Below are 20,010 nucleotides of genomic sequence, written 5' to 3'. Positions count from 1 at the left end.
CAAATTAATTTGTTAATGTAATTTGTTTGTAAGATTTATTCGTAGCTGTCAAAGCGATTAGAATTGGGTGGAAATTTTCAGTAGTAAAAAGGCTGAATTTTTACTGAAATGATTTGGTTGTATTACGTTGACTAGTGCGTAACCCGTCGAAATTCGACGGGAAATTATTTTAAGTTATTATTTAAATTATATGATACTCCCTTCATCTTTCAAAATTATGCATATCTTTTTTTTTTTGGTACGACCCCCAAAACTATGCATACCCTATTTTTAGACATTCCCCACATATAATTCTTACAATTTTACTCTTTTAACTTACACTATTTATTCATAATCTATTTAACAATACCCTCACCGTGGGACCATTTCTCCACTATCATTACTACAAACTTTCATGCATAATTTTGGAGGACGGGGGAGTATTATTTTTGTATAAATAATTATTTATATATAAATTATTTTTAAATTTATTTAATTTAAGGTAATATAGTTGAAATTATATTAATCTGAAACATATTCCTCAATTAAATGTTAACATTTTGTTAGAATAATAAATATTCTTTTTGTATAAATTTTTATTTAATAATATTATCGATAAGGTCAATATTGAATATTTTATTTCATCTGAGCATCATCTCGTCTGAACCACACTGTAGGATCATAACATCATCTAAAGTCCGGAAGACGACATCTAATGTTTGAACATCAGGCTTTTGAGCATCATCTCGTCTAGACCTTAAAATACAAAAAATGAACTTTTATGCGTCAATTTTTTTAACATCACTATCTAGAGGTTTAAAAATCAAATTTGACTTGTGAGATTGTATGATTTGGAGCTTCTAATATCATAACTAACTTGTAAACATCATTTTGTATGAAACTTGAAAAAATCTTGACAAATTTTTATGCATTATTAGCTTCAAATAATATAATTAGGTTTCAAGAATCATCTCGTTTGGAGTTTGAAAGAATAAATTTAACTTGTGAGTATCATCATTTAATTGGGTTTCGAGAATCATCTCGCTTGGAGCAATTCAAATTGTATTAGTTTCAATCATTCCGCCAATTAAATATAGATTTTTAATTTGAAGAGCAAGAGCTTCTTCTTGTATAAGTTTTATTTTAGTGATATATATATATATATATATATATATATATATATATATATAGGGAGAAGATCCATGGAGAATGCTAAATATTTTGAGAATAGAGAATGCGTTCGAATAAGTCTGTAATTTCGATGAATAAATCAATATATCGTATGAATAAGATTTTTGGTCATGGTTCGAATCCTGATAGGGGCGAGATTTTCACTATTTTTACCATATTTACTGAATACATTTGTTCACTATTTATGCTGATCTGTTCGTAAAATTTATAAACTTATTCGTTATTTTTCATTCTCTCGAAAAATATAATTCTCTATGGATCCCTACCCTATATATATATATTTATATATATATATATATATATATATAGGGGGCCGCTCCAATGAGACCCCTTAATTTTAGTGAGATCTAGGGCACGATCTGATGCGTTTATTTCATCAATCCTATGGCTGATATTGTATCTGGAGGGTGATTTTTTTTCGCAGGGTTCGAATCCTGGAGGGAGCATAATATTTTAAATTTTGTTATTCATCATTATATACTGCATTGTTCATCAGTATATAGGCCATGTTCATCAGTATATATGTCTTATTCATTACGATTTTTTAAAATTTTATTTTTCATCGGTATATACATCTTGTTCATTAGATATGCGTTTTGTTCATTAGTATTATATGTCTTATTCATTGCACTCATGTTACACGAAAAATAGGGGGTCTCACTGGAGCGCGCCCCTATATATATATATATATATATATATATATATATATGGTGTGGTTCTAGAGAGAACTACATTATTTGTGAGAACGGGAGAACCATCAAATATAATGCATCCACTGTAAAAATTAATGCATTCGCTGTTAAAATTAATGCACTAAAAAAATTAAAAAAAAATGCTCCCTTCAGGATTCGAACCCAGGATCTGCATTCATCCAACAAGATGATGTGTCCACCGTAGATCTTGATGATCGAATGACTGAAAATGATTCTCCGATTTTCTTTTATTTATGGTTCTTTCTTGAACCTCTCCCTATATATATATATATATATATATAGGAATGGGATCATATAGATCTCAATGCTTATAATAGATCCGTAGATCCAAATCTAGACCACACATTTATGACATGTGGCGCATCAAGATGCATAAAGGCATTTCAAGGCAAAATCTGGAGAGGGGTAAAATTGGAATGTAATTTTCGAAATTAAAAAAAAAATAGATTTTCTCAAAATAGGTATATTTTAGATGCATAAAATTTCATACGAGAATGCATGAACTTTCATATAAAAATGCATAAAGTTTCATATAAAAATGCATAAGATTTCACCTCACCCCACCCCCACCCACCCCCTACCCCCCCCCCCCACCCCCCCCCCCATCACCCCCTTCCCCCCCCAATTTTTTTTTTTTTTTTAAAACTGATTTTCTGACCACTGACCCACCCCTACCCCACACCCCCCCCCCACCAATTTTTTTTTCTTTCTCAAAAACTGATTTTCTGACCACTGACCCCCCCACCCACCCACCCCCCGACCCCCCCACCCCACCCCCAATTTTTTTTTTTTTGAAAAACTGATTTTTACATGCATAAAAAAATTACATGTTTTACATGCATATACTTTCACACAAAAATGCATATACTTTCACACAAAAATGCATTACATTTTTTGAAAAAATATATATTTTTTTTGGGCTGGAGGGTGGGTGGGGGGTTAGCGGTCAGAGAATCAGTTTTTAAAAAAATAAAAAAAATAAAAATTTGGGGGGGGGGGTGGGTCAGCGACTCAACAATCAAAAAATCAGTTTTGAAAAAAAAAATTTGGGGGGGGGGGGGGTTGGGGGGTCAGTGGTCAGAAAATTAGTTTTTGAGAAAATAAAAAAATAAAAAAAAAATTCGTGGGGGGGGGGGGTGGGGCAGGGGTGGGGTGGCGAAAATACTAGATTTATTAAAATAAAATGCATTTTTTGTATAATTTAATGCATTTTTAAGTAAAATCTTTATGCACTTTTGTTTGATTTTATATGCATGTGAAACATGACTATTTTGGGTGGTGGTAATGGGGAGGGTTGGGGGGTGGTGTGGGGTGGGTTGGGGGGTGGTGCGGGGTGGGGTGGTGAAAATACCAAACCTGTAAAAATCAAATGCATTTTTCTGTTCAAAGTCATGCATTTCATGTGAAAACTTTATGCATCTTTGTGTGAAACTATATGCATCTAAAATATATCTATTTTGAGAAAAAAAATTTTAATTATTAAATCCCAATTTTACCCCTCTCCAGATTTTGCCTTGAAATGCCATGCCACGTGTCACCATCTTGATGCGCCACATGTCATAAATGTGTGGTCTAGATTTGGATCTACGGATCTATTATAAGCATAGGGATCCACATGAACCCAACCCTATATAGGAATATATATATATATATATATATATATATATATATATATATATATATATAGGGAGAAGATCCATGAAGAATGCTAAATATTTTGAGAATAGAGAATGCGTTCGAATAAGTCTGTAATTTCGATGAATAAATCAATATATCGTATGAATAAGATTTTTGGCCATGGTTCGAATCCTGGTAGGGGCGAGATTTTCACTATTTTTATCATATTTATTGAATATATCTGTTCATTATTTATGCTGATCTATATATATATATATATATATAGGGTGGGGATCTACAAAGAATCCCCTTAGTATAAAGAATAAGGAATTAATCCTTACCATAGGATCTGAATAAATTAATGGTCCAGATTAGCACTAATTACTAATTAATCTACATTATTTTTTTTACTGAATACCTTTAAAAATTATATATAAAATCGTTGGGGGTATGTTAGACATTTTGTCTATTCAGAAAACTGTCATTCCTAAATTAACTCCAGTAAATTAGGACATTTACTTTCACCCCCACTTTCATCCACCAAACCATCTTCCCCCCACTTTCGTCTGCCAAACCCTAGAGGCGACGGCGATTCTAGTAAACCAGACGGCGCTCCATCTATAGCAGACGACGCTTCTGTTTTCGCCGGCGAAAATCGAGTAAGTAGTTAGGATTCATTTGTTTTGATTTAGTTCATATGTTCATTCGACAATTCATACGAATCTCCTGTCAAATCGGAAACTTCTTTCGGTGTGACAATGGCGATTAGTATACAATGTGTCTACGATTCATCCGAATAGATAGTTATTTCTATTTGTTTATGTTTCTTGTGTTATTCTGAATAGTTTAAGAAATATGCAGAGCAAGGTCGCTCGATACTTTATGAAATGGCTATGAAATCGACAAATCAAGGTTTATATTGAGTACTTTTTGACAGTATTATATGGTACTTTCAAGTACTGTATGTTAATATGGTCCCCTCATGAATTTTCTATTCTATTCGGTCGAAATGTGGGCTATGGTGTTACAATAAATTTATTATATTTTCATGTTTGTAGGGACAATGACTAAAAAGGGAAAGAAGATAGCAGGTTATGATTAAATTCATGTATTTATATATTTTGTTTTAACTCTATACAGTTCGTATATCTTAAGTTTTAATTGAAATTTGATTTCAGATGTTGGCGAGCCATCTTCAAGTAAAAGCAGAGTTAAACACAAGAAGACTAAAAGGGTAAAAGCAACTGAAGAAGGTATGTCAATGATTTCGATTTATTGGAGTGAAATGTACATTTATAGATTGTGAATTATGTTTTTGTTTGTAAAATTGTTTTGTTGTGTATTTGGTCTGCTAAATCCCAAAAATGATAGAGATATTATGATAAATTGTTTTTTTATTCAGTTGGTATAATTCCTACTTTCACTTACCCCTAAAGGTTGGCAACATTATTCAGATGTTATAATATTAGTTATATGAAAATATTCAGATGTTATATCGTATGTATTCACATGCTTGGCAAGTATATTCAGATTATTTGTGAATTACTAATATCATTCCAAGCAATAAAACTAATGTGCTGACATTGAATTATGCTTAATTTTTTATCATCGAGATATTAACAGTGTGTAAACAGATTTTTGTTAACATTATTCACATGATTTAAGTTTTTAATATTGAAAATTAATGTTTTTGGTCTGAATTAATTTTAAATATTTTGAATTAAAGATGATATTCATACAGAAAATTATGTTTATCTTATGATAAACTGTATTTTTATTCAATTTGTGTACTTCCTACATTCAAATCCACTTTAAGGTTATTCAGATAATATTTACAATATTTATTGCCAAAATACAGGTGAAACCTCAAGCAAAACTGATACAAGGCTTAAGACAAAGACGAGACCTTTAAAAACAGGTAATTGTAATAAAGTGAAATCTTTGATATATTAATAATTTACAAGTTATGATCATGTAATTAATATACTTGCTTATTGAAATGCCCAGCAAAAAGGATAATAACTACAGAGGAGCAGGCAGAGAGAATTAGGGTGCAAAGACGGAGGAATTTTAACAAGAACAAAGATGTTACCTGTAAACGTCGAGGTGATGTAAAAAGCGAGCTGGAAGGAGCACCTACAAAGTTTCCATCGCTAAATACTCGAACAACACCATCATCCTTGTTTGATGAGCTGCCAAAATTGAATGATGCCCAGAGACAAGCCATTCAGGATATTGGATTTGGAAGTGTATTGAGTTTGCAGGTGAAAAAGTTGCCTTGCAGACTTGCCTATTGGATTTTGGAACATTTTGATGAGAACAGATGTGAGCTGGAGCTTGAAGGAGGAATCAGGGTTAAAATCACCGAAGATGACGTTTATAGGGTTTATGGATTCCCAAAGGGGAGTGAGATAATACCGGATTTTAATCGTTGTTCAAATACTGCATTATGTGAAGAATGGGTGGCGTTTTTCGGGCTTGCTAATCGTGAGAAGATAAAGATTGGCCACGTCTTGAGTGAAATGCTGGACTGTACGACAGGTGGAACATGGTTCAAGCGCCATTTTATGATAGCAATGACGCATTCACTGATACAAAGTTGTACAAGTGGAACGGTTTATCCTCACATCCTGAGGTGTTTGGAGAATGTGAGAACGCTAAAGAAATGGAATTGGGGGGAATATGTTCTCAGGAGTCTCGTTGATCATAAGCTGTCATGGGTCGGTGATGAAGATAAGGTCTTTTCTGGGCCAACGCTATTCCTCGTGGTACGGCTAATTAATCTTATATTTTTTACTGATCAAAAACTGATATTACTTGTTCCTCATAACTTGTTCCTTTTTTCAGCTATTTTACGTTGATAGATGTGAGCTGCATCGAAAGAGAGTGGAAAGAGAGTTCCCTATTATAAAGAATTGGACTAGCGCAGCGTTGAGGAAGCGTCAGGCAACTGAGGAGAATATCAGAAAGTTTGGGACTGGTTCATGGCGTGAACCCATTGTCCTCCCAGCCGAGTATGTAGATAATGAACAACCCGATGGAGATTCCAACGACAAAGATGATCGTCTGGGATCGAGAATCATGAAGATGGCGGTGTCCATAAGTGCACAACTGGAAGACTTGAGAGACTTGATATACAGTGCATCTGTCGTGGACAAGGAGTCAAGTTACTTTCTTCAATGCGTGGATGCGGCAATTAAGATTACAGGTGTGAAGGTGGATATGGATGGCCCACGACCATGGCGTCGCCCTGAGGGTATGGAGATTGATGACGATCCCTTATCTTATTCAGATGAGCTGCGTGCGTCGGTTGATGCAGCATGTGCTAATGTGCAAAATGAAAAGGTGAGGGAGAGGGTATCGACAGAAGGAATACCTAGTTTCGACCTCGATATGGGAACTCAGGACGAGGTAATGGGTTTAAATTTATTATATTAATTATAACTTAATTTAAAAAAACTAAATTTTGCTATTCAGATGTTTTTTATGGCTATTCATATAATTGTTAGATTTATTGGATTAATAAAGTAATGATATTCAGAAAAATTTAAGTTTCGTTTGTTAGTGTTTTTCTGTATTCTGGTTTTTAGTTGCTAAAATTTAATGCATGTACATTATAATCAATTAAGGTTCCTATTGAGAAAGATCCCGTCGAACATGTTCCCAACAAGGAGGGTGCTACTATGGTCGAGGATAGCTTTGCCAAGGAATCTGCAGTGGTATTATTAGTTTTTATAATGCATTTTTGTTAAAATTATGTGTCATTGCTTCGTACGGTTTATAAATATTGTGTGTGTGTTTTTATCTTAGTTTGAAGCTACAATCTATAAGGAGCAATCGAAAGAATATGGCATGGTCGATGATAGTGTAGCACACGAAGCAGGGAATGGTGAACTGGTATGAGTTATATAATATTCTCTGACCATAAAATAATGATATTCAGTTTGGTTGTGTTTTCCTGTATAGAAGGAAGTTACTTGCATGTACCTTATAATTAATTAAGGTTCCAATTGAGGGTAAAACTATGGTTGAGTAAAGTTTTGCCAACAAATCGGTAGTGTTATTATTAGTTTTTATAATGTATATTTGTTAAATTTATGTGCCATTGCATCGTAATGCCGATAAAATATTGCGTGTGTGTTATTATCTTAGATTGAAGAAAGAGCCCAACAGGAACCATTAAAAGAATCTGCCATGGTCGAGGATAGTGCAGCACATGAGACGGGGACTGTTGTACTGGTATGAGTCTCTATATTGTTTTCTAAAGATGTACAAATATAACTTAAACAATAACATGGAGTTCTTTATATATAAGGGAAAGTCTGTTGACGGTATAGAGCAACCGTCCAAAGAAGCAACTGAAGAAGGATTTATGGGAAAGGGAGCCATGGATGCAGTTCAGAGTAAAGGTGGCTGTGTTGTCAAAAAAGTGGTATGTTTTAGTGTATTACGTAAGACTCATAGCTTTTAACAAACATAGAAATTAAAAAATTATACATATGTTAAAATTGTAGGTTGCTAGAAAGGCAGACATTGGAAAGGTGAATGAGGTTGCCAAGACTCCACCCCGTAGGTCAACAAGGGTATGGAACCAGAAATTCTTCTTATTGAGTTTAAATACAACTTATGTTGATTTTGATAAAATTCTTCTTAATTGGAGTTGTGTTTATATCTGTAGGTTGGAGGTGCAGCCCGTGGAAAAGGTTCAGACAACATTGATAAACAGTTGGAGGTGCTGAAAAAAACATATGTTAGGAAAAATGTGAAGAAGTAGTTCAATATGGTTGTAACTTAATTTATATTTTGCGATAAACAGGTTAATGGAACTGAGATATTAGATGGCAAGGCAGCACGTTTGCCTCTGGGAAGAATTGACGAAAACGTATGTGAATATTGTTAAAATTAAGTGCTATTATGAACTTGGTTAAGTACTATTATAAATGCATGTGCTTGAATTTATTTGTTTATGTGCGAGAAGATCCCAATGCAAGCTAGGAACATTGGTAAAACACCAATGAAGAGTTTGTTAAGAAAAACAGCAAAATTCAGATCACCCTTCCTACAAAGGGAAATCTCAACATCAAAGCAACTGACCATAAAGGAGAAAGAGCTTGCTTTCTACACATTGTATGCAGTTGAAGAAGATAGGTACAATACTTTTTGGTTTGCTACTTTATGAGAATTTATTGTTTAATAGTACTGAAGTGAAATTATATATTTGTAGGCATGAGCTTATGTTTTCGGCCATCGATGTTGACTTAAGGCGTTATGATATGATAACCCTAAAAAGAGGCATAGTAGTTGGAACGGCTGTCATAGATGCATGGGCAGTAATCTTGAATGGCCAAGAGCAATATCGCTCTGAAACATCGCCTACACGATTCTTTGCAACAACAAGCATATATGTGAGTGAACAATTATTACAGTGTGTTAGCAAATTAAATTCAATAAGTTTATATTTGATATTCAGAACATCGTAATATAAATTCGGATTGACAACTTATGCTATTCGGATTTATTCAGATAAATATATCATGTTATTCGGATAAGTTACGCATGCCATTCAGTAATATTCAGATTAAATAACTGCTATTTTGTTCAGTTTGAATATGAAGCATATTCGGCGCTAGGAGCTTTTTACATTTTATTTGTGTAAAGCTTATTAGATTAAAAAGGTATTATGTTGTAATAGGTGGATTGTCTGAAGCCAACTGATTGGTCCTACGCCGACCAGAAGACTTCATTTTTTCTAACACTATATGCTGAGATACAGGCACATCATGGAGATTTGCTTTCTGTTGTAGACATGGTAACTTTACTACTTGTGAAAATATATCTTTTTCAATGTATTATTATTCGGTATTAAAAGCAACTTTATGTCTATAGTTTTTCTTCCCGGTGTACGAAAAAGAAAAGTACTATGCTTTGTGTTTCGATACACGTCGTCAGCGACTGTATATACTAGACAACACTAATGAAGTAACTGGAGATGCAAATGACACCAAATATAGGGGTGTATGCCGCGATCTGGTGAGTGGCTTGATATCCATATTTATTCTTCTGGTTTATATGTCAACTTTAATGGATATGTTTGTTTGTTGTAGCGTAAACTATTGGCCGACTTCCTATACTACCACAACGATGAGAGAAAGGCGAAGGCAGTGGCTAACTCAGTTGAGCATGTCGTCAAAATGTCGTGGGCTGATAGTAAGAACGAAGTCGACACAGGAGTATACCTAATGAGGCATTTAGAGACATTTATGGGTGATGTTACAAAGGGGTGGACATGCAACTTATCCAATAAACGCCCACAACAGTTGACAAGGTTGCGCATAAGGTATTGTGCATCGATAGTTGCGTGGGAGGGAAACAGCGAGAAGAAAGAGATTGGAGACAAAGCATCGTATACCTTTACAGAGATGTGCAAGAATCCAGGATTCAATGTGAACTCGATCCTACTTGGGTGAAACTTCATCAACTGAACACTATTCCACGTTATAAATTTCAGACGTTTTTTTGGGGAAATAAATTATATTGCAGACTCCAAATTGATTTGAATAAATGTGTACTGGTTTTCAAATATTATGGTGTGCTTGTTTCAGACGTTTTTTTGGGGAAATAAATTATATTGCAGACTCCAAATTGTTTTGAATAAATGTGAACTGGTTTTCAAATATTATGGTGTGCTTGTTTCAGACGTTTTTTTTGGGGAAATACATTATATTGCAGACTCCAAATTGATTTGAATAAATGTGAACTGGTTTTCAAATATTATGGTGTGCTTGTTTAGAATAGTCAAATACTTACAAAATTCTGAGTGTTTGATGTATTAAGTTCTGTATATACTAACACAATATTGGATCTATCAACAAATATAAACTTCAAATTAACAAAAATATTGGGCTAGATTATTCAGATGTTTTAAATTATAATTCACAAAAGGGAGTCATGATGTTCAGTCAATCAGTTTTCTATTCGGTTAGGTTATTAAGTTTTCTTAGTGTTTCTACAATTATTTCCATAATTTTTCAATATTTAAATAAGTTTTTAGGTTATTCAGAAAGGGAAGACATGATATTCAGTTTTTAAGTTTTATATTCGGATAGGTTATTCAGATAAATGGAGTTGTAATTCAAATAGTGTTTAAAAAATGTTCATTAAATAAGTTATCTATAAGTTATAATTATTGTCAGAAGTTCTTCTATATTGCTACATTATTCAGATGTTTAGAGTAATAATTCAGAGCGGTGGATAATGATGTTCAGATGTGCCTTTAATTTATTCAGATAAATTAAATTGTAATTCAGATAAAGTTTCAAAGACGTTGATCAAATAAGTTATAGTAAATGAGTATTTATAAATTCTATAATTGGTTGTACAATTCTAAAATATACGATCAGAATAGTAATTGGTCAAGTCAACTGTAGTTCTAAAAAAATAATGTGGATCAATATTCTAACAAAATAATTCGTCAACGTCAAATTAATTGAAGCAAACTAAAATGTGAAAAAGACAATAGCTAAAAACTTCATGGCTTAACAACTGCCTTGGTGGGACAATTCCGAGAGTCATGGTGTCCCATGGTATTGCATCTTTTGCAGTTACGCAAAGGCTTCTGAGCTAAAATCATTGCCTTCTCATTGCCGGATTTCCTGCGACCACCGACTCCACTGCCTTTGGTTTTAACAAAAGCAGGGGAAAGCACTGTAGGAACCTCAGGTCGCACAGACCCATAAAACTCTTGAAATATAGCATCCTTCGAATTTAGCGTTGCATTTTCGTTTCGAAGCTTACCAAACTTGTTCTCAACTTCACTTAATGCACCAAGCAACTGCTTCATCAAAACTTGATCCCCCGAAACATGACCAATACATCTGCTGAAAACATGGAATAGATCATGCTTGCCAACTACTTTGGTTGAAGACGAATCTGTCGTACAATTCATCACTTGCGGTGTGGATAGCATAAAAGATTTACACCACCGATTAGCAATGTATCTGTCAGGAATCTTCTCAACTTTCAACCACCGCAACACATAGAACATGTGTCTGCATAAAAGTCCTTTCCTGGTGAACAAGTTGCACTTGCATGTCAAAGAATCGGTAATTGTATCATGCACAACTGTGAATTCGCCATCAACATTGTCATCAACTACGAATGTGTTACCCTCCATCTTTGCCATCATGCATGCTTGAAAAGCAGATACAATCTCCTCCTGTACCTCCTTGAAAATTGAGATGGTGTATAATGTAGAGGCATGTTTCTCAATTGCCATCGTTGTAAGGATGGGGAGAACACCAGTCTCATCCTCATAATTTAGCCGCTGACATGTATCTCGTTGGGCATCTAAGGCGCTGTTATAATTCATAAACAGCACAACTAGATCAGAAAACTTGCTAAGGAAGCGTTTGAAATAACTATTCTCACTCTCAGACAAGGAAGTGGTGCGAAACAGCCCACTCATACTGATGTCACGAAAATATGCAGGAATCCATAAAGCACGATCCTCATACATTGAAGAGAACCACCTGTTATCACCCAACTCATATTCAGCTATCAAATTATTCCATTCTTCCTCAAACTCATGAGTGTCAATCGTATCAGACCATATTATATTATTTAACTTCGATTTGAACTCAGAATCGTCCCTCAAATTAAATGGCAGTTTCTCCACGACCTTCATCGTGATGTGCCACATGCAAAACCTATGATGTGTTTCGGGCCAGACAAGAGCAACGGCCTTCTTCAATCCAGGATCTTGGTCAGTCATAAACACACGAGGCGCATTCCCAACACACTCCGTAAACTTGCTCAAAACCCATGCATATGAATCCATGTCTTCATGTGATATGATTGCCGCACCAAACGACACACATTTACCGTGGTTGTCCCTACCAGTAAACGGAGTAAAAATCATTTTGTACCTACAACAATAAAAAAATCGAACATCAGACTTGCCAAATAGACTACAACAACATACCGAATAAAGTAAACATATGTATGAACAACTATGTAAACCAAACTGAATGAGAACAAAAAAAATAAATAATTGGTGATCAGTAAAATTCAAACACAACCAAAACTAATTTATCTATCATAAAGGAAATATATATATGAACAACTATGCAAACCAAATTGAATAAGAACATTAAAACTTAATTAAATAATTTATCTATCATAAAACTGAAAAAATGTTATGACAAGTTGAATAAGCATATACATGTACTGAATACAATAAAATCATATCCGAATATACATATAAAAAAACGTAAACCTGTTGGTGTTGTATGTTGCATCAAAAGACACAGCCTGTCCAAAATTTTTAAAGTTGATCACAGCTTGTTTATCTGTCCAGATAAGGCGGCGCAGCTGTTTTTCCTCATCAACGTCGTAAAAATATTGAAAACCATCACAAAGCTCCTTCCTATCCTTAAATGTTTCAAGCAACATATGGGCATCCGAACCAGCGACATAGACCTTCAAGTCTCGACCATAGTTCTTGAAATCAATACTAGTGCAACCAACCTTATCATAACCACCAACAATCTCTTTAAAAATGCGAAATGTTTTAGTTGGACCAATGTTGGCTTTAATACCCGCGTGAATAAAAAACTGGTGCACTTCGTCGACTTGCCTATTGCTCGACATAAAATGACGACTGCTTTCAGTAACCATCTTATGGTTATGACCCTCACTAAAGGTTCCAACTCTAAAACGATCATAAGACATGGCCTTAAATATGATACGAGCTCTGCAACCAATCTTGAATGATGTTCTCTTGCGTTTCTTATCTTCTCTGTTACCCTCGACCAAAATTAACGAATCTGCATGGTTAGGAGCACCTTCTCTATTACAAAGCATAAATCGAGTACTTATGGACCCATCGTCATCTCTGTTGATGGTAGCCTTGCGAGGAATAAAACCACATACTTTTGCGTAATCCTCATAAAACTTCTCAGCTTCTTGAAGATTACAGAAAATCTGCCCCTCAAATGGTTTTTCCTTAGCATCACAGTAAGGGATAAAAAGATCGGCACAACCTTCAACTTCATTTGTCGTTGAGTCACCTAAAACAATATAAATAAACGTTGGCAAAAAAATATCACTAACCACAAACCACCTATTCGGACAAGTTTATTCAACTCGACATCCGGCCGTGCATGTCTAATATTATAACTGGAAATCTCATATATATAAATGTTCTCCAACGTAAAAGGTAAAGTATAATGCTATAAAACATGATGTATCCGTTCGAAATGTTGAAACTAATGTAAATATTACGAGCCAAACTCGACACAAACCTGTACTACACGAGCCAAACTCCATCGCAGGTTCAACGGACGATGATGTTTGCGCTGCCGATTTTATAAGTAATTTTATAGTTCGCCGGAATGATGGAGACTTCAGATGAAGGACGCCGATGGAGACTTCAGATGAAGGACGCCGACGATGATATACCAACTTGCTGCAACAAAAACAAAACGTCAAAGCTAGACCAGAAGGTGTTAGGTTTTCCTAAGTTTAAGGAAAGAAAAAGATTTGCCATATAATTGATGGATATTTACGGTAGTGTTAATTAGATTAGGACAAAAATAACCTTTCATTGATTTATAGATGTAATATATATTCTTAATCATCAGCCGTAGGATTTAAAACAATAAAGGGCCGGATTTGATTCCTTATTCTTTTTACATTTAGGATTCTTTTTTGATCCCTTCCCTATATATATATATATATATATATATATAATGAGGTGATTTATATGAATTCTTCACTCGATTGAGATTATTATAAATTTAATATATAATTAAATATTTCTAATGCCTTTTAACATCATATCCTCTATTGTTCTTTATCTCAATTCTTCATTTATGCATTACTAATTAATTTCATAATTTATCTACTATTATTGACAAAATTGAAACAAATAATGTTTTTAGATATGAAAAATATATTTTTCTTCCCTATACAAATAAAATGTACGGATATATTTTATAAAAAATAAAAATAAAATTTTAATTATTTTGATAGACATAAAATAAGATTTTGTTTTAAAGTAATCATGTTATAGAATTTGTGCCTTATTATTCAAACATGTAAATCAATGACTGAACCCGTTTATAATTTACATACTTTTACGTGTCTCAATTCAAACTCAATACATACATATATATAAATTCATACAATATAATATATTGCAACATATACATATAATATATACGCTTTTGAGAAATATAAAATTAATAACAAATATATATCTAATCACTAACATTCAATTAAAATCATTTATTGTATATAAATTAGTAATTTTTTTCTTGTCAGACATGTAAATCTATTTTTTTATCGAGATAAAATAAATAATAAAGTTTATTAATTTAGATTATATGTAAGTTATTATTATTATTATTATACACATTTATTAAGATTAATTTTTATAGAGATAAAAAATAATAAAATTTATTAATTTAGATTATATGTAAAGTTACTAATATTATTATATATATACATTTATAATTAATTATATTTATTAAGATTAATGAATCTTTATATGGAATGTAATAGTTAATTAATTAATAAATGATGAAGATTATATATGGTAAATTTTGAAATGGTGAGATTCTAGATATGCCACATAGGTTAAGTCTTAATCCTATTATAAATAAGATTTCATAAAAATACCCAAAAAGAGGATTAGTGATGAATTGGGCCTGTTAATTAAAGTAATTTCTTCAAACTTTCTGATCATGAAAAATTGAAAAGAGCTTTCTCTCAAATTCTTAAATTAATTATAGCTGTCTTCAAATTCTTCGATTAAATAACTCTATTATGACCTGTGATTGAATTATTTTTTATTGATTTGTAAATTTTTTATTATTGATTTATTTATTCTCATTGGATTCCAATCTTATAGAAATAATATTTATCTTAACTTTAATACCTCAACAAAAATCTGATAATTACAAGAAAATTTTCACATAAGAGGATTATTTACAACGTGATCCGAATGAATATATAATTTTGTGTAAATTCCTGTTACACGAATTTTGATTACACGTAAATTTCATGTAACCCGTGTAAATATGTAAGAGCATATTAATAAAAAATGAGTATTATTTCAATATTTTTATTTACATGAATATGGACAAAATTTTCTTTTAAGGTTCATTTTCTTTGATGGAAAATGGGAGAAAAATTTATATTTTCATCATTTTCCTATCATTTAATTTTCACATGCATATTTACTATGATAGAAAATTTTCTCTGGGTAGGGTGGAAATTTTCTCAGCTTTTTCTCACTCATTTTTTCTCCAATATTGGGTAATGGTATGAAAATATTTTCCAATATTGTCTCATCTTATCATCTTTAGTAAACAAGTAAACATATGATAGAAAAGAAAAAAAAAATAGTACTCCCTCCGTCCACGAAAGAACTTCCTATCTTTCTTTTTTGGGACGTCCACAAAAAAACTTCCTACCTATTTTTTTTACTATACCCCACCACTTATAATTACTTACTTTTCACTTTTTCACAACTCTCAATATTAAATAGTATAACACATTTTCACCACTCTCAATACACTCAACAACTTTTTCTCTACTCTCAATACACTCAACAACCTTTTTCTTAAAACATGTGCCACTCCCTCCTAGGAAGTTCTTTCATAGACGGAGGGAGTAATATTTTCTCGTCTTTTTTTTTTATCTATAATTTTTCGCTGAAAATTTTACAAATAAAGTAAACACATCCTTATTATATGGGAAGTGTTAGAATTGATTATTGTCTTTTTATACTCCCTTTAGTCTTAGTGCCGTGTCCATTTAACATGGCCCTTTTAGTCTTAGAATTGATTAAAGTGAACTGAATTTATTCTTTCTTTTTGTAATTATTGCATGAAAAAAGATAGTAATGACAAGGATAAATTGAGAAGAAGTTTGACATAAAATAGGACACTTATTTTAAAATGAATGGAGACATTATTACTAGTTCAAGAATGGAACAAGTATATTACACTAACTTCAAAAATTATATAGAAGCTTTTTAGCCAAGGTATTATCAAATAGCATAAGCAACTTAAATATTCATGGAAAAACAAGCACAAGTTATTGATGTAATACCATTTTATACCTTTTAAAATAGTTAATTAAAATTCATAAATATTAATTATTGCAGACAAATACTAGTAGATATGATTAAATAACGTAGGCTGCAAATGCAGCATGTATGACAGACTTATAGACCAACTTTTTGTGTATATATAAAATTCTATAATTATTTATATATATTGTGCATTCGCATAAATACAAAAGTATAGTTGGCAGAAGAAATAATTTTTTCTCCAAAAGTATAGTGCGTGGTCGTCTTAATTTCCACAAGTCTACTTTTCCTTTGCATATAGTCACACACCACTCACTATTCACACGTCTACTTTTGCACTCCACCTCCACTTTAGTAAAGACCCAGTCATGTGGTTTATAATATGTTAGGTATGGATGTTAATTCAGTCCCTAGCTCGTGAATTGACCCGATTAACTCGTTGATCCGAGAGGGTTAGGGATGAAATTTTTTAACTCGATTGGCCTGTAACTGAATAGTCCGGCACCCGATAGGATCGGCCCGAAATTAACCCGAAACCCTATAGGGCTGACCCGAAAAAATGTGTTCGCTTGATTATATGAAAATTTTCTCATTATTTGATTTTCAACTTCATTACTTTGCTTATGAAAATTAGTATAATAAGATATTTAAAAAAAACAAATTGTGAAATGTATTTTAATTCAATATTAGAAAGTAATACTCATTATCAATATTTTTAATCCAATATTTAACATAAAATATTTAGTTGTAAAAATTAAAAAATGTTACGTATTTGATAACAACATTGCATTTTATATCTCTAAGACTTGCATATTATATCTCTAAACTTGCATTTATATCTCCATGTTGAAATATTATTTATTTATGTGTTTATTTATTACAAATGTAATATTATCAAAAGAAATATGTTAGTTAATTTTTTTAAAATAAAATTTTGAGCCAGATTAACCCTATGGGATAGCCCGAAACAAGAACATTTAGGGTTAAGGTTGAAAATTTCTAAAAATCTTCAATCTGATTAGCCCACACCCGAATAACCCGTAATCCGATAGGGCTAGCCCGAAACCCGGTGAGTTGGCTCGATTGACATTCCTAATCTTAATAATTTATTGACTTGATTGGAATAATAATTTAGTTTAAGAAATAATTCAAAAATATGGAAAAAAAAAATTGGGTTGTCTAAATTTTTTATAAAAACTATTTTTGATTGAATGATATTTTTATCTAAGAATCAATAGAATACATGTTTTTATTGAAGAAGACCCTTTCATAAAAATTTTAAGAAAGTGGGCATTTTTATCTATTAACACTTACTTTTATCCATCTAAACTAATCCTCAAAAATAAGTTTTTACAATATTTTTGATGAATTAATAGTTATTTGAGTAGAAGTCAAATTTTGTGGCTCAATGATTTGTCTTCCACGCGGCATTGTCACATAAGTCAAATAATGACTTGAAAATTTAGTTGTTTTGTAAATTAATACTTTATCCGTCCCATAAAAATGTGCATCATTTTTTGTAGCATGAGTTTTAATAAAATGTTAAATAATTGTATTGGGAGTTGAAAAAGTGATTGATTTTATTAAAAAATAAGAATAAGAAATAAAAAAATTAGTGGTGTAGTAGTGTCCAAAAATGACAATGCACACTCTTATGGGTCGGAGTAAGCTAGTCTCCAAAAGTTCTAGGCTCACAAGAACAGTTTTAGATTTGAATATAAAGGGCATTTGTAGGCTTCTGGTCTCCAAAATTCTAGGCATATTTTAAATCAACTATTACTCTCTTTTTTATTAAAAAAAAAAGATTAATAACTATTTTTCATTTTTCCCAATAGTGATTCAAATATCTAATCTATTAATTGGAAGCGGAGAACTTTACCAATTGAATCACGCTTCGTTATGAAATTAACTATATATAACTTTGCATGACTATATATGACTTTGAATTGATTAGATATAAATTCTTGCACATTAATCTTTTTGCAATAAACCGTATGCTTTGATTAAAAAAATGACATTTTAATTTTATTTAAACAATTTAATACCAATTTGTAAATATCAGAGGGCCCACAACTTAATTGATATTGCTCAATTTATAACTATATATAACTTTGCATGACTATATATGACTTTGAATTGATTAGATATAAATTCTTGCACATTAATCTTTTTGCAATAAACCGTATGCTTTGATTAAAAAAAATGACATTTTAATTTTATTTTAACAACTTAATACCAATTTGTAAATATCAGAGGGCCCACAAAACTTAATTGATATTGCTCATGATTACTGACTCTAAACCGAATTATTGACCACTACTTAGCCCATATCACAAGATATATTGCTCATGATTACTACGGTGGGCTCTTATTATTATTATTATTATTATTATTATTATTATTATTATTATTATTATTATTATTATTATTATTATTATTATTATTTCTCTCTCTTTTTCTATACTTGACTCGGTTTACATCGATCTAATTAAATGGAATAGTTTACAAATTAGCCCATATGACAATATATATTCACTTTCATATAATTAGAAAAAGCACGCCACTAACTAATTTTCTAATAGTAATTATGATTTTAGATTGGTTAGTTTAACTATATATGACTCAGCATTGAATAGGTTAGATATAATTTTTTGTACATTAATCTTTTAGCAATAAACCGTATGATTTGATAAAAAAAAAATAACTTCTTAATTTTATTTTAACAACTGAAAACCAATTTGTAAATATCAGAGGCCCCACTTAATTGAACCATTGCCAAGACTAAATTGAACCGAGTCAAAATTAAGTGGATTCGACAATTACCATTTTTAATATTCACTTAATAATGTATTCAAACTAACAAAAACGAACCATTAAATATAGTGTTCTAATTATACTTATTATTTTTGTGGTCGTGTTATAATAATCAAATCAATTTTTTTACGACTTGGCAATCAAAGAGATTGATTATGTATATCTTGGGAATAAGAAATTCCACAATGCTATGAAAACTTTAGCAAATCTTTGGCCATCTTTAATTCAATTATAAATCAGTTTAGTGGTAAAAAATGAGATATATGGAACATTACATAAATTATCTGTCGTCCATTTCCTAATTTGTTGGTTTTAGATACATTTGTTGAAAAGATATTTCAAATTATCTGCCAAAGTAATTCTTGTAAACGTTTGCTACTAACTTTCAAATCTGCAAATCCTACAACTCTCCTCCAACCAATTAAATGGTGAGCTTAATTCCACTCCATCTACAACTTGACATCCCTTGCTATATGCAACTCGGCATAAACGATTGCAAAACTTGATCAAATCTTTATCTTATTTTGTTTTCTTTGCTTGTTGGCTTGTTCTCATATAACTAATTTATGCTTAGTTAGATATTATCAATACTCTAACAAC

At 31.9% G+C, this 20,010-nt stretch overlaps 3 protein-coding genes and 1 pseudogene across 3 annotated transcripts; 3 read left to right on the top strand and 1 right to left on the bottom strand.

The window, feature by feature from the left end:
- LOC131002518 (DNA excision repair protein ERCC-1-like) overlaps positions 1-20,010 on the top strand; it is an 87,374-nt pseudogene that overhangs the window by 27,719 nt on the left and 39,645 nt on the right.
- Positions 3,820-8,314, top strand: LOC131002508 (uncharacterized). Its single transcript, XM_057928984.1, has 12 exons — positions 3,820-4,159; positions 4,559-4,591; positions 4,679-4,753; positions 5,359-5,418; positions 5,508-6,268; positions 6,348-6,911; positions 7,130-7,219; positions 7,311-7,397; positions 7,653-7,739; positions 7,816-7,932; positions 8,015-8,083; positions 8,179-8,314. Exons 2-12 carry the CDS (start codon positions 4,564-4,566, stop codon positions 8,272-8,274), a joined length of 2,034 nt encoding a protein of 677 aa, XP_057784967.1. The 5' UTR covers positions 3,820-4,159; positions 4,559-4,563; the 3' UTR covers positions 8,275-8,314.
- Positions 8,308-10,060, top strand: LOC131002522 (uncharacterized). Its single transcript, XM_057929005.1, has 6 exons — positions 8,308-8,382; positions 8,479-8,648; positions 8,725-8,905; positions 9,193-9,309; positions 9,387-9,530; positions 9,605-10,060. Exons 2-6 carry the CDS (start codon positions 8,485-8,487, stop codon positions 9,965-9,967), a joined length of 969 nt encoding a protein of 322 aa, XP_057784988.1. The 5' UTR covers positions 8,308-8,382; positions 8,479-8,484; the 3' UTR covers positions 9,968-10,060.
- LOC131002559 (protein FAR1-RELATED SEQUENCE 5-like) lies at positions 11,029-13,995 on the bottom strand. The gene is made up of 3 exons (XM_057929027.1): positions 13,802-13,995; positions 12,775-13,567; positions 11,029-12,424 (listed from the first exon to the last, which is right to left on the bottom strand). The coding sequence occupies exons 1-3, from the start codon at positions 13,824-13,826 to the stop codon at positions 11,029-11,031; spliced, it is 2,214 nt and encodes a 737-aa protein (XP_057785010.1). The 5' UTR covers positions 13,827-13,995.

This window comes from Salvia miltiorrhiza, unplaced genomic scaffold, assembly GCF_028751815.1.
Source record: "Salvia miltiorrhiza cultivar Shanhuang (shh) unplaced genomic scaffold, IMPLAD_Smil_shh fragScaff_scaffold_143_1, whole genome shotgun sequence".
In the NCBI taxonomy this organism is placed as follows: Eukaryota; Viridiplantae; Streptophyta; class Magnoliopsida; order Lamiales; family Lamiaceae; genus Salvia; species Salvia miltiorrhiza.
This window is presented reverse-complemented; position numbering and strand designations above follow the sequence as displayed.